Below are 21,869 nucleotides of genomic sequence, written 5' to 3' on the forward strand. Positions count from 1 at the left end.
TAGACGTGGCCTAACAGTCTCCCTTTAACAATTTCCATGAAGATCCTGGCTACACTACAAAAACAAATTTCTGTGATATAATATGGTTTATACCTGCCTATGTGGAAGAATAAAATCCACACTAGAGAATCTCATCTCAGTAAGACACACAGGCAAGGAAAAAATGTTTTAACACATAATTACTTAGATTGTAAGCAATCTGGGGCAGGGACTGCCTTTTTGTTACATCTGTATGACACCTAGCACAATGGGTTGCAGTCTATGATTGGGGCTCCTCAGTTTTACTACAATACACATAATAAACAACATTATCCTCATGTTTTGGCAGCAACAGTGCTTTCATAGATGGTAATTTTTGTAGAGTAGTCAAGAGCCTCATCTCACAACTGAATTGAACACATACTAGAGAGACAAGGTGAGTGACATAGTATCTTTTATTGGACCAACTTCTGTTGGTGAAAGAGAAACTTTCAAGCTTACTGTAAATTCGAAAGGTTATCTGTCTCTCACGAACAGAAGATGGTCCAATAAAAGATATTATCTCACCCACCTTGTCTCTATAATATCCTGGGACCGATGAAACTACACCACCACTTACATCGAAAACATGCTGTTATTTTCAGTTTGGACATTTTTACAGTTAAAAAGAGTTCACCCCTCATGATTCTAACCTTTTCTCCATTGGTTGCTGCAGTCACTGTTTTGGTCACATGCTGTTCAAACAGGAGCACCAAAAGAACCCAGAGGAATCGTTCCCCTCCCAACGTATCAATCAGCTGAGCGAGGATGGGCAGGCGTCTGTGCTCAGGTACATGAGGCAAGGCATCCACAAACACGTGTATGATTTTAATAACCACCTCCTCCACACCCTGTGCAGCCTCTGGAGAGCCACCTTCTTCAGCCTATAAACAACAGGTTAGGGAGTTCAACAAATTATCCTAAACAGGCACAATCTAATGAGGATTTTATATGCACAGAGAAAGAGGTGGGAACTGTTCTTGCGACGCACGTAAATCAAAGCAAGACCACTGCCAAACATTACAATCACAAGATAAACATCTAAAGGCTTCATCCTGCAAAAATGTAAGGCTTGTTGATATTACAAAAGTCTGCACTTGCATAACTGTGTACGAGCCCCCTTAATGTAGATGTGCTGCACCAGTGCAAAGTGGGGCTAACAAAAGATTGGATGTTTTTCTAAACAATTTTCAGTCATCGAACTTTCTTTGAGTTTTAGAAAAGCATTTTATTAAAACGCTCTCAAATTGACTGCGACTTTGAAAATTACTCAGCTAGAGTCTAAATTTATCCCCGTGAAGTCAAAAGGAGATTTTCAAGGGAGACCAATGCTGAGCACTTTTGAAAATCTCACCCTCAACATGCATTTCAATTCTTTCCTCAAATTTTACACTTTAATAAAAACAATTTTGGTAGGACCTAGAGAATATCAGCTCACTAATAGACCACTATCTATATGTAATAATTATATGTACACATATATGCTTACATAAATTTGTTTTCACATTTGGTAATGGCTCCATTATTCAGTAATTAAAAATTACTTTTCAAAACTTACTGGAGAACAGCTTCATCTCTCTAAAAGTGACATGCAGAGAAAGTAAAATGAGGTTTTTCTCTTTTTTGTTTCTTTATGGTGTACAAAGGGGGCCTGAAAGGTTTTCCAATCAGAGATTTTCTTCCTACTTGTGTTTACATTAGAAATTCAGATCTCACCCACCACATTTTTCATGAAAACCCATGGACGATTGGAGTGTGTTAGGGACAATGCTGAGTGAAAGCAGATTCAGGGAAAGTGTTTTTATTAAATCTTTTTCAAACAGTGTGTGTGTTAGTTTTGGGTTTATATTCATTTAGCTCAAACGGCCAGAAATAAAGAGACTTAGAAGAAAAGAAATGACATTCCCATCCCCATAAATAAGTACTATAGTACATCTGTGATCTCCAGTGAATCCAACAAAACCAGTGAAGGCCAGATTTGATACTCCTAATACTTCTTTGATAAGTTCGAAAATATTTTTTTTAAACATTTCAGGCCCCATTCAGTCATACAATCTGATAACATACGATGTTTTAATCAAATCATTACTAGGCTTTTAAGTATGTCACTAAGACCTGTACACCAAAAACATGCTCCAGACTAGCTATGCAAGTCATCACTTTCATTCCACCTTCTGTAAAATCCATTTCCACTCCCCTGGATAAGGAGGATACTTTTTCAATAGCAGTTTTCATTGGACCTTAGGGCTGGTCATGTCTGTCATACCCAGTAGAAATCTCAAGGAACGTGCTACAAATTATTTACTAGTGCCCTAAAAACAAAACAAAAAACTCACACCCAAAATACTGTTCAGAGCCTTCTTCTAATGAAAGAAAACAAATCTCACCTGTATAAGAGCAGGAATAACCATCTTCACCGTCTTATTAATTATTTGGAAGCTGTAAGTATCATCTAGACGCATGACGTTTGCCCCCATGAACGTAAAAATGGGCATGATGTTATGGAGAACTTTGTCCTGAAAAACAAAGTCCCCCAAAAACTCCAGGTTAGTGTTTTCAGTTTTAGATACTAAAGCTACTAGTTTCTGTAACGGTCTGTAGGTGTTTCTGGTTTTGTTCTTCTACATTCTCCCTCCCTGCCTCTCAATAAACTTTAAGGCTTTTTGACCTTTTCTTTATCTGGAATATGAATATCTCTCTCTCTCTCTCTAGAGAGAGAGAGAGAGAGACAGACAGACAGATATAGGTATCTATATATAGATATAGTACTTAAGTCTACTATAACTGAAAGAAATTAGAGAAAACAATTCTTTATTCAGATTTTTTTTTTTTTTTTTTAACTGACTAGATTTCAAGTTGACCGTGTCCCTTGAAGTTACAGAGAGCAACTATGCTGAAGGGCATATAATATTTAAACATCAAAACAAAAATCTAAGTAAATTGGTAAAGAAAGGACTTAAGAGTTAAGGCTGACTAAGTCTGTTGTGCTCTTATATCCAGATAATGCAGTACTGCTGTATACAAAATCACCTATGAGTAGATTTTCAAAGACACAAATGCCGATTAGGTACACAACTCCCATTGACACTCAATGGAAGTTGGACACCTAACTGCCCTTTTATCTTTCAAATACCTGCAATGTGAGGTAACAATTAATTAGCTGCTTTAAATTTTAGTTTTCTGACTTCTTTAGGCTACCTCACAACCACAATGTGAACAAAACACAAATTCAATTTGAAACTTTTCAGTTTAACGTAGCCTAGTGCTGTGAAAGCTCTAAAGGTAACTTCTGACAATTCTTTGAGTACTGCTGGTGACACCATCTTGCTAAAACCTGTGTGTCATAGGTTTTATAAGAGCACAATGAAAGCAGCTGTGAACAGATTTCCCATCCAGGCTTAGCAAGCAGAATAAATAGGCCATGTTTAGAAAGATATTTAATATTCCAGGCAAATATTTACTTTATTTAAAAAACGAAAACCAGTCAGTGACCCAGTATTAAAGAAGGATGGAAAATTGTTTTCATGTCATATACTGGGTTCCCATAAAGCAATTAAAAACTGTCTGTCTAATACATTTCAGTTTAATCATGGGGAGGAGCACTTTCTTTTTCAACTTCTCAACTGAGAGACTGAACAAATATATGTCTTTATATACTGATACACTTTAACATCACTTGTGAACTTATTTTAACAATGGTTACATATGAAAATTTAAGCTCACACAAGAGAACTAATTCAGAAGCAGTTTCAAAGACTTAAAATATTATTAAATAAAATCATTACACTGTTGCATGAGATAAAAACCATTAAGAATACTTTTCACTGTCATATCTGGGCCAGACGCCCCCCTATGCTGGATAGCATGGAGGGGAGAAAGAAGAAAAGGAGGTGCAAAAGGCCATGAACACAATGGAATGGTGGGTGAGTCATTTAACCTGAGGGGGATAATGTCATGATGAACCATATTGCCCTTTTGTAATAAGTTTTCCATTCCCCATGGGGTTTTCTGTGGGAGGGATAAGACGACCCTTGATAATTAGTGATTAACACCACCATGACAAAGTATCTTTCTGTTTTTAAATAAAAAATGGGAGTGGGAATCTCTTCAAAAGAATTTAACGGACATCTAATTTTGTCCCATTTCTTTCAGGAGTAGTTTTCTCTCCTGAAGTCCTCTGTATCTTTTAGCTTTCTGTCTTCCCCTCTCTTAAAATCAGAGACGAAAGAGAAGAGTTGTTAGTAAACCTCTCAAACAACTTACAGGGAACATGCCGGCAGCAGTACCAAGCAGTAGCAGTGCGTGGTGATGTGTCTGAGGCATTTCTGATACCCTGACACACTGAACTACCAGTTCCACATTGAATTTCTCTTTATCAAGGATATCTGCAGAGGGGGGGAAAAAATCGTGCTTAGTACTTTTTTAAAAAGATCACCAATGTTAAGAATAAACAAACAGATATACTATTTCAATCCTAAAAAGCAGATAATGTACAAAAGCTAGGGAAAGTTTTCATGTTCAGAACTGGAAGCTGTAATTTTTACCTGACTGGATCCTGCTGCCATCTGGGGACAGTTTCTGACAGATGTTTAGCAAACAGCTTAGGATTAGCTGCTTTGTATATTCCATATTTTCCTGTTCTGTTGTTGAAGTTTCCAGGCATCTGAAGATTCAGGAGGCAGTCAGGGGAAGGAAGTGGAAGGATGAAAAATAAATTTCAGATAAATTAGTGGACTAGTCACATCTTAAAAATTCAAACGAGAGATATGTTCAAACAAAGAGACTTCCATAAAAACAATCACTAGTCTCACATAGTATGCGGAGAATTTTCTTATTTTATCTTAGATTATTTTACCTCAGAAAATAATCACTGTTGTGCACTGAAATGTCATTTGAACACTTAGTGTCACTGAAAGGAAAAGCTCACTGAATCACCCACTTCCTTTTGAAACATCCATCTTCCCTTGACTGTAAAAGGTAAATTTGAAGGTTTGAAAACTAATCACCAAATCTGTTAAAAGTTTATGTTACAAAATAAAGGGAAATTTAGGGCTTTAATTTTCACAGACTAGGTCCCAAGGAGGCAGACAGGCAATTCAGCAAGGCTCTGCCTGCCACGATATCACATGTCTAAGTAACATCTAGCTTTGAGTGCTTCTTAGGGGGATTGGGAGAGGGATATGTAAAAAACAGTGAACATCCAAAAATGGAGCAAGAGAGGAATAGCAGTAATTTAATTAGGCTGCTTTAAAAAGGGCAATATTACTGCTTTCTGTAAATCATCCTTTAGCAGCCCTGAATTAGGAACCACAAGGTCAGTGTTATCACCACCACTACCAGCAGAGGTCTGCATGCCCATACAGAAAATCAGAGTTTAGGGGAACTGTTGCACTCCTAAGCATCTTAATATAGAAATAAAGCACATCTCTGATAAGCTGTGTATGTTGTACCACTCTCAAAGGCCCACCGTACCATTCAGTGCACAATATTGACAGCAGCCCTGTGTCCTGCTCTCCTGACTAAAGGAGTTAAAACAAAGGGTGCACCAATATGTTGCTTCCACAATGTTTAGGTATTAGCCGACACTCTAATGTTTTACCTCCCCTATTAGTGAGGAGAGAACAGGTAATGACTGACATTTCTTAATTTTTAATGATGTGTCATTACCTGGCCAGCAGATTAAAAAGTGCAGGTACTAGCACCTGAGGACGCTTGACCTTCTTCTTGTGCTGCAGTAATTCCAGGATGAGTGTAACTCTCTGCCAGTTCACACTGCTTATTTCAGGTACTGATTCTGGAACTTGGGGTTTTCTAAAAAGATTAGAATGCAAGAAAATCAAGATATATTCGTTCAAAGAAAATGAATTGAGCACAGATCGCTGTTGGAAAACAAACCACCACAACTTGGATTCAGATTGCAAAGGTTTTGCGTGGCCTTTCAAATGGAAATAGAATCTCAGGATATATCAAAAGAAAAACAGATCCAATTGTGTAAAAAAAAGGTTAAAATACAGTGTGCCTACTGTACAGACACGTTCCCAAACACAACCCTATAATCCAAGATGGGTTCCTGTGGCTGAAATCATTTTTCTATTATTAGTCAGTCAGTTGTCTCAATGCTGACCTGCTGGGCATCCAGCTAATGGACAATAGTCTAATTTTAACTACTGGCTGGCTCGGCACTGACTGAACTTGGTCCACCTGAACAAGAAGGGGAAGGGCATCTTCATGCACTGACTCCCCAACTTAGCAAGGAAGGCTTTAAACCAAGTTCAAAGGGGGTAGATGACAAAAGCTCACAGATAAATATAAAAGAAGGTAACTTTAGCAGCAGATTAGATATTTGGGGGCAGGGGAAGGAGATGGACAATTACAGCAAGGTTACAGAAGTGACGAGAGGAAAATCAGTGGGAGAATCTGCTCAGCATTTTAGATGTCTATTCACAAATGCAAGGGGTATGGAGAACAAACAGGAAGAACTGGAAGCCTTCATGCACAAGCTAAATTATGACTTAACTGACATCACTGAGACACGTTGGGATAACTCTCATGACTGGAATACTGGTACAGAGAGGTGGAGCCTGTTCAGGAAGGACAGTCAGGGTAAAAAGGGAGGTGTTGCATAATACATCAAGAATATATACACTTGTTCTAAGGTTCAGAAGGAGGTGGGAAGCAGACCAGTTGAAGTCTCTAGGTAAAGATAAAAGAGGTTTAAAAAAAAATAGGAATGATACCATGGTAGGGGTCTACTATAGACCACAAATCTGGAGGATGTGGGGATGAGTCACTTCTACAGTATCCAAAACACAAGTTCTGGTAGCAATGGGGCACTTTACTCAGACAGTTCTTGAAAAAGTAATATGGCAAAACACAAAATTTCCAATAAGTTCTTGGAATGTACTGGGGACAACTTTTTGTTCCAGAAAGCGGAAACAGTAAACAGAGGGACATCCATTTTAGACTTGATTCTGATGAACAGGGAGGAATTAGCAGCAAATTTGAAGACAGCAGGCAATTTGGGTGAAAGTGATCATTAAATGATGATTTCATGATTCCAAGGAAAGAGAGAGAGAGCAATAAAATGAAAAAAAAAGACAATGGACTTCAAAACAGAAGACTTAAACAAATTCAGAACTGGCAGATGAAGTTCCATGGGAAGAAAAACTAAGGGAAAAAAAGGTTCAGGAGAGCTGGCAGTTTCTCAAGGAGATAGTATTAAAGACAACAAACTACCCAATGCAAAGAAGAAATAGGAAGAATAGTAAGAGGCCAATATGGCTCCATCAAGCATTCTTTAATGACTTGAAAGTCAGAGGAATCCTACAAAAAATAGGAACATGGACAAATTGCAAAGGAAGAGGACAAAGAATAGCACAAGCAAGTAGGTACAAAATCAGGAAGATTAAGGCACAAAGTGAGTTACACCTAGCAAAGGACACAGAAAGTAATCATGGGATCTTTAAAACATTACAAACAAGAGAGAGATGAAGGAAAGTGTAGGTTCTCTACTTGGAAGGGAAGGAGAGCTAATAACAGCTGACATCAAAAAAGCTGAGGTGTTCAATGCCTATTTTCTTTCAGTCTTCACTAAAAAGTTTACAGGTAACCAGATATGCAACACAATTAATATTAACAAGGGAGAAGGAACATAAGCCAAAATAGGGAAAGAACAGGTGAAATAATATTTAGATAAAATTAGATGTATTCAATTTGACAGGGTCAGATGAAATTCATCTAGGGTACTTTAGGAACTACATGATGCAATTTTAGGACTGTTAGCCATTATCTTTGAAAAATCTTGAGGGACAGATGAGGTCCCAGAAGACTGGAGAAATGCAAACACAGTACCTATCTTTAAAAGGGGGGGCAAAGAGGACCCAGGGGAATTATAGACCTGTCGGCCTAATTTAGCTACCAGGAAAGATACTGGAACAAATTATTAAACAATCTATTAAAAGACTGAGGGGGGACTTGACAACAGTCTTCAAACATGGTAAGGGTTGTTATAAAGAGGATGGTGATCAACTGTTCTCCATATCTACTTAAGGTAGGACATGTAGTAATGGACAATCTGCAGTAAGGGAGATTCAGGTTAGCTATTAGGAAAAACTTTCCAACTATAAAGGTAATCAAGCTCTGGAATAGGTTTTTAAGGGAGGCTGTGGAATCTCTGTCATTGGAGGTTTTTAAGAACACTTTAGACAAACACTGGTCATTGATGGTTTAGGTTTACTTGATCTTGCACAGCACAGGAGGCTGGAATTGACTTTTTGAGGTTCCTTCCAGCATATATTTCTATAAGTTTTTCTCTGATAAACACACTCTAATAAGTAATTTAATGAGCAAGAACTTCTGTAAATCAAGTGGGTGAAGGGGTTGCATACAGATGAACAGAGATAGAAAGATCATCAGAGGGGTAGCCATGTTCGTTTGGACCTGTAAAACGCAACAAAAAAGTCCTGTGGCACCTTATAGACTAACAGAAGTATTGGAGCATAAGCTTTTGTGGGTGAATATCCACTTCGTCAGATGCATGACATGACATGCGTCTGACAAAGTGGATATTCACCCACGAAAGCTTATGCTCCAATACTTCTGTCAGTCTGTAAGCTGCCACAGGACTCTGTCGCTTTTTAGAGATAGAAAGAGAAGGACTGACTGACTGAACGAAAGTTCTCTCTCCTGAACTTACTTAGTGAGGGTATAAAAATAATATGACTAAAGCTTTTACTTAAAAAAAAATTGCTTTTTAGTGGAACACCAAGAAGTTGCTGTCAATATCTATTAAAAACCTCACCCATGCACTTTCTTTAAATATATGTTAATAGTAAACACACACAAAAATAAGCTTTGGCCTGACTGTGCGCATCAAGTTCAATACATGATTTTAAGGTTGTTGGGTAGAGATAGCTGTCTTCTGTATCAAGCACTCTGCCACCTCTTTTAAACAATATGGGGAGGCTTTAAACTCTGAAGTCACTGGGATTTTTTTCCTTCTTTACAGATGCAGTCAAAGAAGTTCCCACGCCTTCTATATATTTTGACATTCTCTCAACAAGTGATGTTTCCTAAATGTATGTAGACAAAGCCTGTAGCTTCTACATCTCTATGCCCATTACCTCTGCTGCTGTATTTTCTGTCTTCTAGTTTGCTGAACGGTAGCCAGAGCTTTGTCTCTCTCAGGAGGGTCTAGCTCTACACTAATCTGCTCAGCATCAACTGAAATCTAGAGCAAAAAAATAAAATAAAATAAAATAAAATATTAAGTACACATGAGCAACAAACATCTATCCATACACTCAAGTATTTATCTGGCCTCAAACATCATAATAGCTCTGAATGCCTGTCCTAACTGCATTTCTTATGTCGATCAGAATGCAAGTATTACAACAAACAAATTACTATTCAAGCAACATTTACTCTCAGTGTATTTGGAGATACACTTTGATTTTTAGACAAAATGGCTTTTTTCATACAGAAAATAAAAATGAAGCAGAGTGGAATGTTCCTCCTTCCTCTGAAGTTCATTGTTACAACATAATGAATACATACAGATGTGATACTTATCTTTTAGGAATACTATTTTAATGCATATTAAATTGCATTTTAATGTGGTTTACATGGCTTCTGATGACTTCATGTTAAGAATTCCATAAGCAATAAATACAATTATTGGATGCAATTTCACCTGAAATATCTTACACAATTCTGAATAGATTCCCAAGTCTTAACAGTCTACAACTTACCCCTTTAAAAACACTGCTAATTGCCTGGGCACAAAGTGGGTTTTTGCAATTTAACAGTAAATCAAACATAACTCTCAGTAGTTTCTGTTGCACCTTCCCACCTGGCACTGCAGCAAAGAATGGTTTAGTGATCTGCAATGTTAAAAAATAAATATTTAATGAAGCCAAAAACAGGTACACTTTTTAATGGCAAAATGTGAAACATGGGAAAATCTAAATTATTTTTATATTTGTATATATAATGATTTACAGTACATACATACACACAAATGTCAGTCAGATTTATGTACACATTGTCCCACTTTTGTGATGGTAATACAATATTTCAAAGAGATATTTCTCACTTATCTTACTACTATTTCTTGACATTACATATTTTCTTTTTGTTTCTTGAAAAAAAACAAGAATTTGAGGTAAAGCTGCTGCAGTAGCTGGTGAAAAGTATATAAAATGGAGTAGCAGCAGCAGCTAGGAGCAACTCTGGATACCTACCTTATTAAAAACTAAAAAATAAAAGGGAAAAAACACTTTTACTTTTCAACATTTTAAAGACAAAGAGCTTTGCGGTATCAGTTTGGAAAACACTTCGAAGAGCTACATGGATCTGGGAAACTGGTATGTAAAAGAGTTTCATTCAGAATTTAGGGTTTTCTAACTTTCATAGAATAGCAGGGTTGAAAGGGACCTCAGGAGGTCATCTAGTCCAACCCCCTGCTCAAAGCAGGACCAATCCCTCAAGTAAATCCCCAAATGGCCCCCTCAAGGATTGAACTCACAACCATGGGTTTAGCAGACCAATGCTCAAACCACTGAGCTAGCCCTTTGAAAGTCCTTTTGAATTCACTCACCAACACTCCCATCTATCTGAATTAAAAAAAAATATGAAAAACTTTGTTCAGAAACACCTACCTGGCCAAGTGCTGTGATCTGGAAAGTTGGAATTCCTTTGTAAAGCTCCTTTGCAATGTGCAGACTTCTGATGAACAAATCCAGACTCTGCTGATCCTTGCATAAGAGGGCAGCTGAATGTTCATTGTATTTCCCAAGGATGAGATGCAGAAGAACAACTTCATCTTTCAATACTGTCTCAGGTTCCTTTAGCACTTTCTCTAGCAATCTATCTATTGCAGGCAACAGGTGAGACAGTATCATCTACAAGTGAAGAACATTTATAAGAGGTTGGGGTTTTTTTAAATCAACCGTTGCTTTAAGAAATTTTCAGAAGAGCAGTTTCATTTTTAGTGCAATATCAATCACTGACATCACACTGTGCATTATGTAAATATAAATTAAAAAAAAGTGTCAGGGAACGTCCTTACCTCTAGGATGCACTTTCCAATGTGAAATTGGCATTGTAGGGGACTTTGCCCATTAATACCCCTCCAGTAACAGGGAGAAAAGGAAGGGAGGTAAAGACAGATGGAGGACGGGGCTGTTAAAGGGTTACAGATTGTTGTAATAAGCCATATATCCAGTCTCTCTGTTCAGTCCATGATTTTTAGTGTCTAGCAAAGTTATGAGTGAGTTATGCTAGACACTAACAATCTTGAACTGAACAGAAAGACTGGATTTATGCAATGTTGTGGTAGCTGTGTTGGTCTGAGGATATTAAAGAGACAAGGTGGGTGACATAATAGCTTCTGTTGGTGCAAGAGGGAAGCTCTTGAGCTTACACAGAGCTCTTCTCCTTCCAGACCTGAAGAAAAGCTCTGTGTAAACTCGGGGGGGGGGGGGGGGGATGATTAACCTCACCCACCTTGTCTAATATCCTGGGAGCAACATGGATACAACACCACAGCATAAATCTATGCTCGGTTTTTCAGAGTAGTTATGATTACTACAGCTCCGACAAACCCTACGTTTCTGGCAACAATGGCAATCATTCAATATGCCATTCACAATTCTTTTAAATATGATAACCTGTTGTAATGTATTAAAGCTCACATCATATCTATAGCTTCCATGGTTTTAATGCAATGAACTAATGCATTCCGCAGCAGTACAGAGAAGGGAATTCTGAATACACTGCTTAAAAGGGAGTTAATTACATACAAAATAAATCTAATTTTAAAATACTGAACATGCACAGAGCATTTGTTAATACATTATAGTTTTCAGCGAAATCTTTCTAGAAAAAACATTCTTGAGATTTTGTTCAAGAGTCAGTAGGACTTTAAATTTGCCTAAGGACTCTAGTGCAGTGTCCTACAATAGAAAAAGTTCATGGCTGGAGCATGCAAATCTCTGTGATAATCTTATATTATATTTTGCAGATGTGTAACCTTTGCATAGCATCTTACTTTAATTTTACAGTACTTTTGGTAGACATTTGGATGATACTTAAATCAGCAGTAACTCAAAGTTTCTCTTGCTAAATAAAGCTGCATCTTTTGACTTCTCTACATTTCAAGACACTTCCATCATTAAAACAAAAAATCCTCAACAAACCTTACAACCTATCCATAAAATAAATGTAGAAACCAGAAAGCCCACACGTACCTCACCATTGACCTGCTGAAGAATCTTCATCAAACTTCTTGCAACATATGATGGACAACCAGGGGCTTGTATACAATCGAGTGCATGTTTTAAAGCTTCTAACAGCTTCTTTTGCTGGGATTTCTGTTTACTTTGTGTCTGCAGCTCCTCAAACAAGCTTCCCAAACTCTAGTTGATTTAAAAAAAACAAAAAAACAAAAAACAAACGGGGTGAAAAACAAGTCCTTGCCACAGAAGTTAAGGGCCCCAGAAAGCTATAATATTTTAAAGTGAATGCAATGTGAAGGCAGATGTGAGTAAAAGTAATATATTATTCATTTTTAAGTTCTTCTTAAGTTAGTTTGATTTTTCTCCTTTAGTCAGAAATAAACACCTTACATGACAAATGTATGAACACTCTACATATAAATAATTTGTGTACTGTACAAATGGAAGCTTTTATGAATCTATTGCTCTATACACAATCTGGCTGGTGCAGGGGACATTAGCAAAACAGCCCATTCACTGCTTAAAAGAATAATGTAGAATCAATATGCTTTTTTTAAATTGTTGGGATTTCTTTTCTCTGCAATCCTTCTCATCCACGGGGCGAACTGTGGGAAGAGACTTCAATGTCTACTTTTCCCTTTACAAGTGTCTCTCTGGGGGAAAAAACAGACAAGTTCCTGGGCCTTATTCCTCCAAGCAAGAGCAACCTCTGGAGAAGGGGAACAGTCTTTGGCAAAGAAGGTTGGTGGCTTGCGGCCTGTCTTTCCCCCCCTGTGGGCCAGCAAAATTGCCTGGGATTCCGGTGGAAAATGACAAGGATAGAACACACAACTTTTTCAATAATGAAAACTTTCTCAATAGCCTCATTGCCCTCCCTTCCACATCTAGTTTTACTAGTACTGTATATACTTGTTCATTAGCCTGTTCATTTATAAGCCGACCCCCAAAATCAATAGGTAAAAACAGCAAAAACTGTATGACCCTTTCATAAGCCCACCCTATACTTGAGGGGTTGCACAACTTTGGCTCCTGGCCCGTCAGGGTAAGCCACTGGCGGGTCAGGAAGTTTTATTTACTTGGAGCGTCTGCAGGCATGGAGCCCCTCAGCTCCCTGTGGCCGCGGTTCGTCATTCCCAGCCAATGGGAGCTGCAGGAAGTGGCAGGAACAGCGAACTCCGGCCACAGGGAGCTGAGGGGCTCCATGCCCGCAGACGCTGCAGGTAAATAAAACTATAATGTATTAGATCAGGGATCGGCAACCGTTGGCAACCTTTGGCTCCAACCTCGCGATCAGCCGAACATGCAGACGTGGCAAGTAAACAAACCAGCCCGCCAGGGTGCTTATCCTGGTGGGCCGCAGGCCAAAGGTTGCCAATCCCTGTACAGGCTATTAAATTGAGTGATTCCACACAGTTTAAAACCATCAAATTTTGGTGTGGACCCGTTTATAAGTCGACCCCCGCTCTTTGATGCGTCACTTTTTTACCAAAAGTATTCTGCTTATGAACGCGTATATATGATAATTATCATCCATGAAAACGTGGCTATTTATTCAGAGAATCTCTTAAAAAAATCTTAAAAGTTAATTTGTATTTCAAAACATCCTATCGGCAAATATAGTTCTGTTATAGACACATGCCGATTTTCAAGTCACACTTAATTTTTCACTATACGAACAGCGGCGTAAACAAATTTACTCAGTCTTCAAGTATTTAAGTGAGCTCCACTGCAATTTCTTTTGCATTCTGGTTTGCCTGGCAAATATTCTCATACTTATTTCCTCACTCCTAGACCTTCCACTTTCTCAAATGCCATTATGGCTCTTTCCCTCACACTCAAGAAAGCAGAAGGAGTGGTCTCCTAAACCAATAGGGGTGGGATAGAATAGACAAGGACCTTATCTGTAACATGATCTCTACCAGCCAATAGAGAAGTTGGAATTCCAAATGGGTCCCTGAAAATTAATTTCATTCACATGCACTTCAATAAAAATCTTACCTGGGTCACGTAGACAGGATCAGTTATGATCTCCTCTGCTTTTTGTACCAGATTATGAAGGATGGGATGAAATGGAGACTCCTTTGTCCCACTCAGGGAATGAAGACAATTAAGAGCAGCCCTTCGCACTTCACTCACAGGACTCCCCAAGTTAATCAGCAAAGATATTACCACTAAAAAATGAAATGGAAAAAAAATTGTTAAAAGTGAGCAGTTAGAATTCTTACATTATTATTTACAGTAGCACCAACCGATTCCTTTGTATTTAAAGGGTCTGCTCTTTTCCTTAAAAATCTTGAGGGATATACAGTAACTATTTTTAATATGAGCCATGTGGAAATCTGGCCATAAATTTCATCACCCAGGTGCTTATATTTTTGTATTTGTTTAAAAATGACGGACTTAAATTTTACTACTAAAGCCTATATAGCATCTTTTTCTTGTTTAAAATTTGTATTATGCTCTACTTAAAACGGTGTGATTTCTCAGACACAAATTTCAAAAGCAAGTGGTTATTCGACAATTGCATGCACAAGTATTACCTACGAAAACAACTCTGTATTGGTTATGATTTGACAAAGACAACATTAGGAAATTCAAATGTATGGTTTCAACAAGAAATGTAGCATTCATAATGCAGACAGAAATAACATATGACAAGAAAATGAATGTTTAACACTTGATCTAGAGCACAGATATTACTTTTTATTAACATGTGAATAAGACTTAGCAAGCCAGAAGTATACGGTTTCCCAGTACCTGGGGAGGAGGCTGATACCAGCTGTTTCATCTTTTGAGCAGCCTGTGATGTAAGTATTGCACACCCTATATACAAAGCTTGAGTCTGCAGCATCGCATTCACTGTGTAGTTTAGCTGATTTGAGAGGTTATAGTTATAGGTCCATAAAACTGAAAGGAATTTGAATAGATCCTCTGAATCCTCTAAATGTACCTTTAAAATAAAGAAGTTAAATATATTTGTTACTCCTTTGTCCCGTGCACCTTTATGTTCTTTTATGCAAAGTACCTTTTCTCTTGCTATTATAGCTTGAAAAGGTATTTACAGAAACACCCATTTCATTTAGATTGAGACTAAAAGCGTTGGGCATAATATAAAGCTAATGTCTTGTTTGAGGACTCTGTCCTTTTTTTTTTGGCAGCTATTAACCCCTTGCTGCGTGCAGCATTCTTTATGCCATCCTGAGAGCTTTCTATAATTTTACTTCAACTGAAGACTTCAAGGGTCATGTCTTCCTCCCCCCACTTTTTCTTTCAAAGACTATGGAATTCAATGTCATTTGACACAAGGATTTCTGAAGCTCTTGTACTTTTAATACAAACTGGAACCTTATCTTTTCAGTTTGATCTGTGGCTGTCATTTAATCATAGAATATCAGTGTTGGAAGGGACCTCAGGAGGTCATCTAGTCCAACCCCCTGCTCAAAGCAGGACCAATCTCCAGACAGATTTTTGCCCCAAATCCCTAAACGTCCCCCTCAAGGATTGAACTCCCAACCCTTGGTTTAACAGGCCAATGCTCAAACCACTGAGCTATCCCTCCCCCAATGATCTGTTCTAACTTATAATTATTTAATACTAGCATTGTGGTGCCCAAGGCCCCAATTAGGTTTGAGGCCCCAGTGTGCTAAGTGTTGTACAAACACAGCCCCTACCCCAAACAGCTTTTTTGAGAGTAAAATACTGAGACACACTTTGGCACCATCCTCAGGGACGCAACCAGAATTCTACTAAGGAGGATGACTAGGTTACCTGCTAAGTAGCAGAGGTCACTACAAAAGATGTATGTGGAGGTAGGGGGCCCTGGGGAAGCTGAGTCCCAGCGGAAAAGAGGAGTTGGGCAGGGGGAAGCCCTGGTTGGGAGCAGAAGGGAGCTGAACAGAAGATAGGGACAACTGAGGAAATGAGGGAGGCCAGGGGATCAGGCAGTGACCCCTCACAGAGCCTCTCTCATCTCCACCTCTCCACTACCAGTGCCTGGCTCCTGCTCCTCATGGGGGGTTCCACTGTTTAGGCAGCCCCATACCTGGTTCCACCCAGTCCTGGCTATAAATGTCTGGGGCTCCTTCCATGCGGACTGGCCACTGACCACCCCATCTGGGCCTAGCACCTGCTGGCTCATAGGATGCTCTGCAGCCAGGGAGGAATAGGGGCTGCCTGGGCCCAGGAGATTTGCTCCCTACAGCCAGGCCCCAGCACCCCACTCACACCCTGTAGACAGGGCCCCAGGTCATTTCCTCCCTGAACACACTACATGCATTCTTACCATGTTATATGGTAAACCAAACAGCTAATATAACCCATGAAATCTAGTTAGCTAGCTAGTTATACAACTGGACACAGTTAAGCACGTCTACTTTCTCTGACTGTTTGAAGCAGGTCTGCCTTGCAGTGTTAAACATTTCTCCATTCAGGCAATAATAATCGCTATAAAAACACTGTCCATATAATGAAATTGTCTGTAAAAAGACCTTGAGACCAAATTTTAAATCATTATAGATGTTTATTAAATCCTTTCTGCTCTATATCAATGAAGACTAGCATAAAAAGCTATGTTAAATTACCTGAATTGGACTATATAATATTTACTCTTAGATTATATTTAGAAATAGTAATGGACTCTGGCAACCCACAACCAAACCTTTTTCAGAAATGCATTGCTTAGTACTTAAACACTCTTTATTTTACCATGAAGTAAAAAAATATTTAAGTAGGATCCCTTGGAACTGTTCTCAGCTTTCTTTAAAAATTATGTAGAGGTTCAAAACAAGTTAATAAAAGAAACAATTCAGAACATTCATTAAGAACAAACACACACACACAAAATACCTTGAACAAAAGACTCAGCAGTGCTCTGAACTGAAGAGCATCAGCTCCCTCACTGGCTCCACTGACAATGAGGTCAAACAGCCACAACAACAGGTGTAAATACTCTCTGCTCTGTTCATTCAAATTTTCAGGATTCCACCAGGTTTCATCTATAGGCATGAGCAGGGTGCAGAAAGACAAAAAAACCCATCATTAGTTGTATAAAGTACCTTCATAGTATGTCCACCCTGTGAAAAAGGACCCAAGGCATTGCCATGGCCATGGCCATCCCAGGTCAGCTGACTCAGGCTTGCGAAGCAGTAAAATTGCAGTGTTAACATTTGGGCTTAGGCTGGAGCCTGGGCTCCCAGAGCCCCCCCCTTTGCAGGGTCTCAAATCTTTGGCTCCAGCTGAAAGCCTGATTGAGAACCACTGGTGTAGACAAACTAGGGCCGCTGCTTGTTCAAGGAAATCCCCTGGCGGGCCAGGTCAGTTTGTTTACCTGCCATGTCCGCAGGTTCAGCCGATCGCGGCTTCCACTGGCTGTGGTTCGCTGCTCCAGGCCAATGGGGGCTGTAGGAAGTGGCAGCCAGCACGTCCCTCAGCCCGCGCCAATCGGCTAATCTGCGGACGCGGCAGGTAAACAAAACAGGCCCAGCCCACCAGGGGATTTCAAGCGGCAGCCTTAGTTTGGTAACCATTGCAATTTTACAGCTCTGCAGCCAAAGCCAGCAGCATAGCCATACCCCTGAAACAATCCCCCAACAACTTTGCAGCTTAAGAATCTAAGGAATGTGGCTGTTTTCAAGTCTAGAGAAAGGAAATTTCTAGAAATCTGTTTAGTGTAACAAAAAAGAGTATAACTAGAAAGCAAAGTCTACGTTTCTGAGAACAACTTTTAACAGGAAAAAACCCTACAACATAATTTTTTCTTCCTTACTTCACATGGTCCGTGAAGATTTGCGGGTTGAGTTCTGAAGCTCACCTTTCAGAAAGGATACAGGAGGCTTCAGGCCACTAACAAAGCTTTTCAACAGAAGCATGAGCATGGCTGAATCTTCTACATCAACAGCCTGACCAGCGTTGAGCTTTTCTATGTATTTATTCAACAACTCAACTGACACCAACTCCCCAGGCATTGACTCGATAGGCCATTTTGCAGGAACCATCTGAGAATGAAAACATAACTTATATGCACACCCACACAACTCTATAGGTAAGTACAAAATGCCTTCCTATCTGTGTGTACTTGTCCTTATTTTCATGATCATACTTACTGCAGCACTCATGCATAACACTAGATATTATTAGACCACTACAGAAATTAACTACTCAGAGTAGGGAAAGAGCAAGCAGGCTTTTGCATTAGGAGCCACAACTACCTGTTCCATAGTACCAAATCAGCCAGAAGTTACATTAAAATAGCAGCAAGTGCCATCAAAATGAATTCTAGTGATAACAAGGTCTCTTCTGCGATTCTAATACCATTTCCAAGAACATACAAATAAAATTTGGGATCCCATCTTAAGCAGTTGCCTGTAACTAAATGTCTTCAGGGAAATAAAATAAATGTACCAAAAGATACAACACTTTACAAAAAAAGGGAAAAAAAATTCCTTCCTAACCCCAACAGGTAATCAGCTAACGGCTGCCAATGAGGAATACTGAAAGCCTGCACTGACCCAATCAACTGGCTATCCAAACAAGGGACTGCTGCTGACTGCAAAGTTAAAATGCCAGCAAATTACAAAAAGAACAAAAAAGTCCCAAGATTATTTTCTCTATGTGAAGTTTACTAGCACTTTGTTTTCCAATGGCAGAGTTCGTGTCTGTTAAAAGGAGCAGCGCCATAAAAAAATATCTGGCTGAAAATCTGTACCTTATATTGTACTATAATTACTATTACCACCGTTACAAGCAGTACACAAAATTATACTAATAAAAAGAACAAATTTCTCTTTTTTTTTTTTTAGACGTTTGTTATGTGCAATTAATAGTATTTTGTGTACAGTTTCACTATACACTCAGGCAATTTCCTCCGTATTCTCATACACACAACAAACTTCATGTACTTGAGTAGACACATTGAGTTCAATGGAACTTACTCGTGTGTGGAATGTAACACACACACACACACACGCGCGCGTTTGCGAGATCAGGGCCAATTGTCCCAACTTGTGTGGGTCTTTCACAAAGCAAGGGGAGAGAGGAAAAAAAAAAAACACTTTTAAAAAGAATAGGAAAATGTGATTTAGAAAACCAAAACATTGACACAGGAGACTCAGAACCAGGTGAGAGATTAAAACTACTTTTATTTCTTCTTCTTTTTGGAACTGACTAGATTTCAAGTTGACAGTATCCCTTGAAGGCTATTAATTGCCTTGCTCTCTTCCCAAGGCATAGGGCTCTTATTTGTTAAAAGTGACCAGCCTTACTTTACGAACAGATTTTATGGCTTCTTTTCCTCATGAATTGCCTTTATTTTCAGGAAAACTTTCTATACACTGTTTTGGATGCTTATTTTGGATTAAAGTTACATCAGACCCTACAGGTACGTCTGTGCCCAATTATTTAAACTTTTCTTCCTTCCACAAGATGACAGATAACTAATATTGGTAATTCAAACTTGGAATTTCTGTCTTTTAGAAAGAGTTTATAAACACAGTAACAATCATTGTAGAACACAATTCCTTAATTCTATTTGTGCATTCACTTGAATGACTAAAAAATACAAACAAACATAAACCCATAGAAGTCTTAATACTAGCCTTAAGAAAATGCTGACAAGCGTATTTTTTTTAAAGGAACAGAGACAAGATTTTTCTGTCCATCCCAAGGTTGCTGATCTTGCTACTCCACTTATGAAAAAGACCTTATCCTCACAAAAGAGTATCATCTACAAAATTACTTAATTCTTACTTCTGCATAATGACTGCCATCAAGTTTTCTTATTTTTCCCTCCAGAAGACTGAAGATTCTGAGTGCCAATGACCAATAACTTTCTTCCATTTGTGATTTACAGCAGCACTGGACAAGCACAAAGCTGATTACGTGAGCAGTTACTTTCTGCCTCACGCTGTCAGATTCATTTTCAGCTACACGTATCAGACCTTCCACCTATTAAAAAAACACCCACAACAGCATAAGAGACGTCACAATATGCTCTTTTTATGTCCTTGCTCCAGCAATGTCACAGCACAGGCAGCAAAAGTTCTAAGCTTTCCTACACTTCCTTATCAACATACCTTAATTATGACCTGATATTAACACCTTTATTGGTGAGAGGATAGAGTTCAGTCTCTATGGCCAATTCAGTCATTGGCCTCTCCTTCTCCAATACAGAAAATACCATTGCAATAGGCAATGTGAACATTTGTCCATGGGCATCTGTCTGTCCAAACTGGGCAGAGACCGCCAAACTCATTACATATTTGTTCTCTGATTGGCAAATAGTTTGGGGGAACACCATGCTCACAAAATAGTTTTGCTATAGTTACAAGGTTTTCCTTATTATGAGAGAGTTAATGGACATTAAATTTATTCTGATCATTACATTTGAAACTATGCCATAAACATATTGTATCAGCAGCTGGATAATGCTGTAAAATGTAACAAACAGCATATTTCAAGCTCCCACAAATCTCATTCCACCTGGTATAGCAATCTGTAAGTAAGTATAGAAGTTTGGACTACCATTAAAAAGAATATATTTTAATTGTGCACTTACCATCTGTAACATTAAGGAAGGATCCCCTGAAGTTATGTTATCAGAAAACAGCAGGATCATATTCTGGTTGGCCACACCAACAAAATCCATCAAGTCTGCAGATTTGATCACTTTTTCAAAAGCTATTTCCATAAAACAGAAAAGGTGGATACATGAATCACAAGTGAAAATACTGACAGCTTGATAATATTTAGAAATATTTAATATTTAAGCAATTTTTTAATTGCAATTTTAAATTAAGCAATTTAAGCAATATTTAATATTTAAGCAATTAATTTTCTTATCACCAACATTCTTGCTTTTCTTTACTAAGCTCTCAAAATATCGATGCTTTCCATGTGCACTGCTTCTTGACCTCCCTTGCTTATTCCCTCTCCTCTGCTTGCATCAGAAGAAGAGTTTATTCTAAGATGTTATTCTTTCAAAAATAAAGAGAGATCCCACTACTCAACATGTCAGCCACCCCGTTCCACTATTTACTTTATTGTTGAAAGGTCCTTTTAAACTTGAATTCAACTGGAATTTTGCCTCATTAAAGTCCCCCCAGAAAGACTCCTCATATCAGTTATAATTATAAACGTTAAACAAAATAAAAAAAAATCTCACTTCATATAAAAGTATTTCTCTAAATTTGAGTAAATAAATAAATCACAAGAGTTTGATGTATGAATAGATAACCCACTTTCCAAGACTTTCAGTCACACATTAGAGGTGATAACTTCTTAGTGGTGGCCCAGCTCTCTACTACCTATATGAACATCAAGTTCTAATGTCCAATATTTTTTTCAAATAATTTGTTTTAATAGCTTACCTTCTGGCCAGCCTTTCAACAAAGGATGTAGGGAGCAGAGGCCAGATTCTGACAGACAAACTGCCATTTTCCATTCTGCAGATTTTGTATTATTATTAGTGATTACCATAAATGGTACCAACTGCATTACTACTTGATTTAATAGCTCTTCTTTCTCATTCAGAATCTCTTCTTTGAATAAAATGTGTATTGCTCCCTCAAGAACCTTATACCTAAACAGAAAAAAAAAAGTTGAAGGAGCACAACTTGATTA

The 21,869-nt window shown here is 38.4% G+C and overlaps 2 protein-coding genes across 2 annotated transcripts in view; one reads left to right on the top strand and one right to left on the bottom strand.

Moving 5' to 3' along the window:
* HEATR1 (HEAT repeat containing 1) overlaps positions 1–21,869 on the bottom strand; it is a 59,904-nt gene that overhangs the window by 17,989 nt on the left and 20,046 nt on the right. Inside the window, exons 17-32 of the mRNA XM_075064576.1 lie at positions 21,617–21,828; positions 20,806–20,927; positions 19,998–20,195; positions 18,064–18,247; positions 17,100–17,248; positions 15,012–15,204; positions 14,253–14,425; positions 12,267–12,434; positions 10,677–10,919; positions 9,768–9,899; positions 9,141–9,247; positions 5,686–5,829; positions 4,563–4,681; positions 4,282–4,403; positions 2,406–2,534; positions 672–902 (exon numbers count right to left, since the gene is read on the bottom strand). Coding sequence (XP_074920677.1) covers positions 672–902; positions 2,406–2,534; positions 4,282–4,403; positions 4,563–4,681; positions 5,686–5,829; positions 9,141–9,247; positions 9,768–9,899; positions 10,677–10,919; positions 12,267–12,434; positions 14,253–14,425; positions 15,012–15,204; positions 17,100–17,248; positions 18,064–18,247; positions 19,998–20,195; positions 20,806–20,927; positions 21,617–21,828 — 2,626 coding nt within the window. The remainder of the gene's footprint in view (positions 1–671; positions 903–2,405; positions 2,535–4,281; positions 4,404–4,562; positions 4,682–5,685; positions 5,830–9,140; positions 9,248–9,767; positions 9,900–10,676; positions 10,920–12,266; positions 12,435–14,252; positions 14,426–15,011; positions 15,205–17,099; positions 17,249–18,063; positions 18,248–19,997; positions 20,196–20,805; positions 20,928–21,616; positions 21,829–21,869) is intronic.
* ACTN2 (actinin alpha 2) overlaps positions 1–21,869 on the top strand; it is a 163,458-nt gene that overhangs the window by 1,316 nt on the left and 140,273 nt on the right. The gene's annotated exons all lie outside the window — the stretch shown is intronic.

Source organism: Chelonoidis abingdonii, chromosome 3 (genome assembly GCF_003597395.2).
Source record: "Chelonoidis abingdonii isolate Lonesome George chromosome 3, CheloAbing_2.0, whole genome shotgun sequence".
NCBI lineage: Eukaryota > Metazoa > Chordata > Testudines > Testudinidae > Chelonoidis > Chelonoidis abingdonii.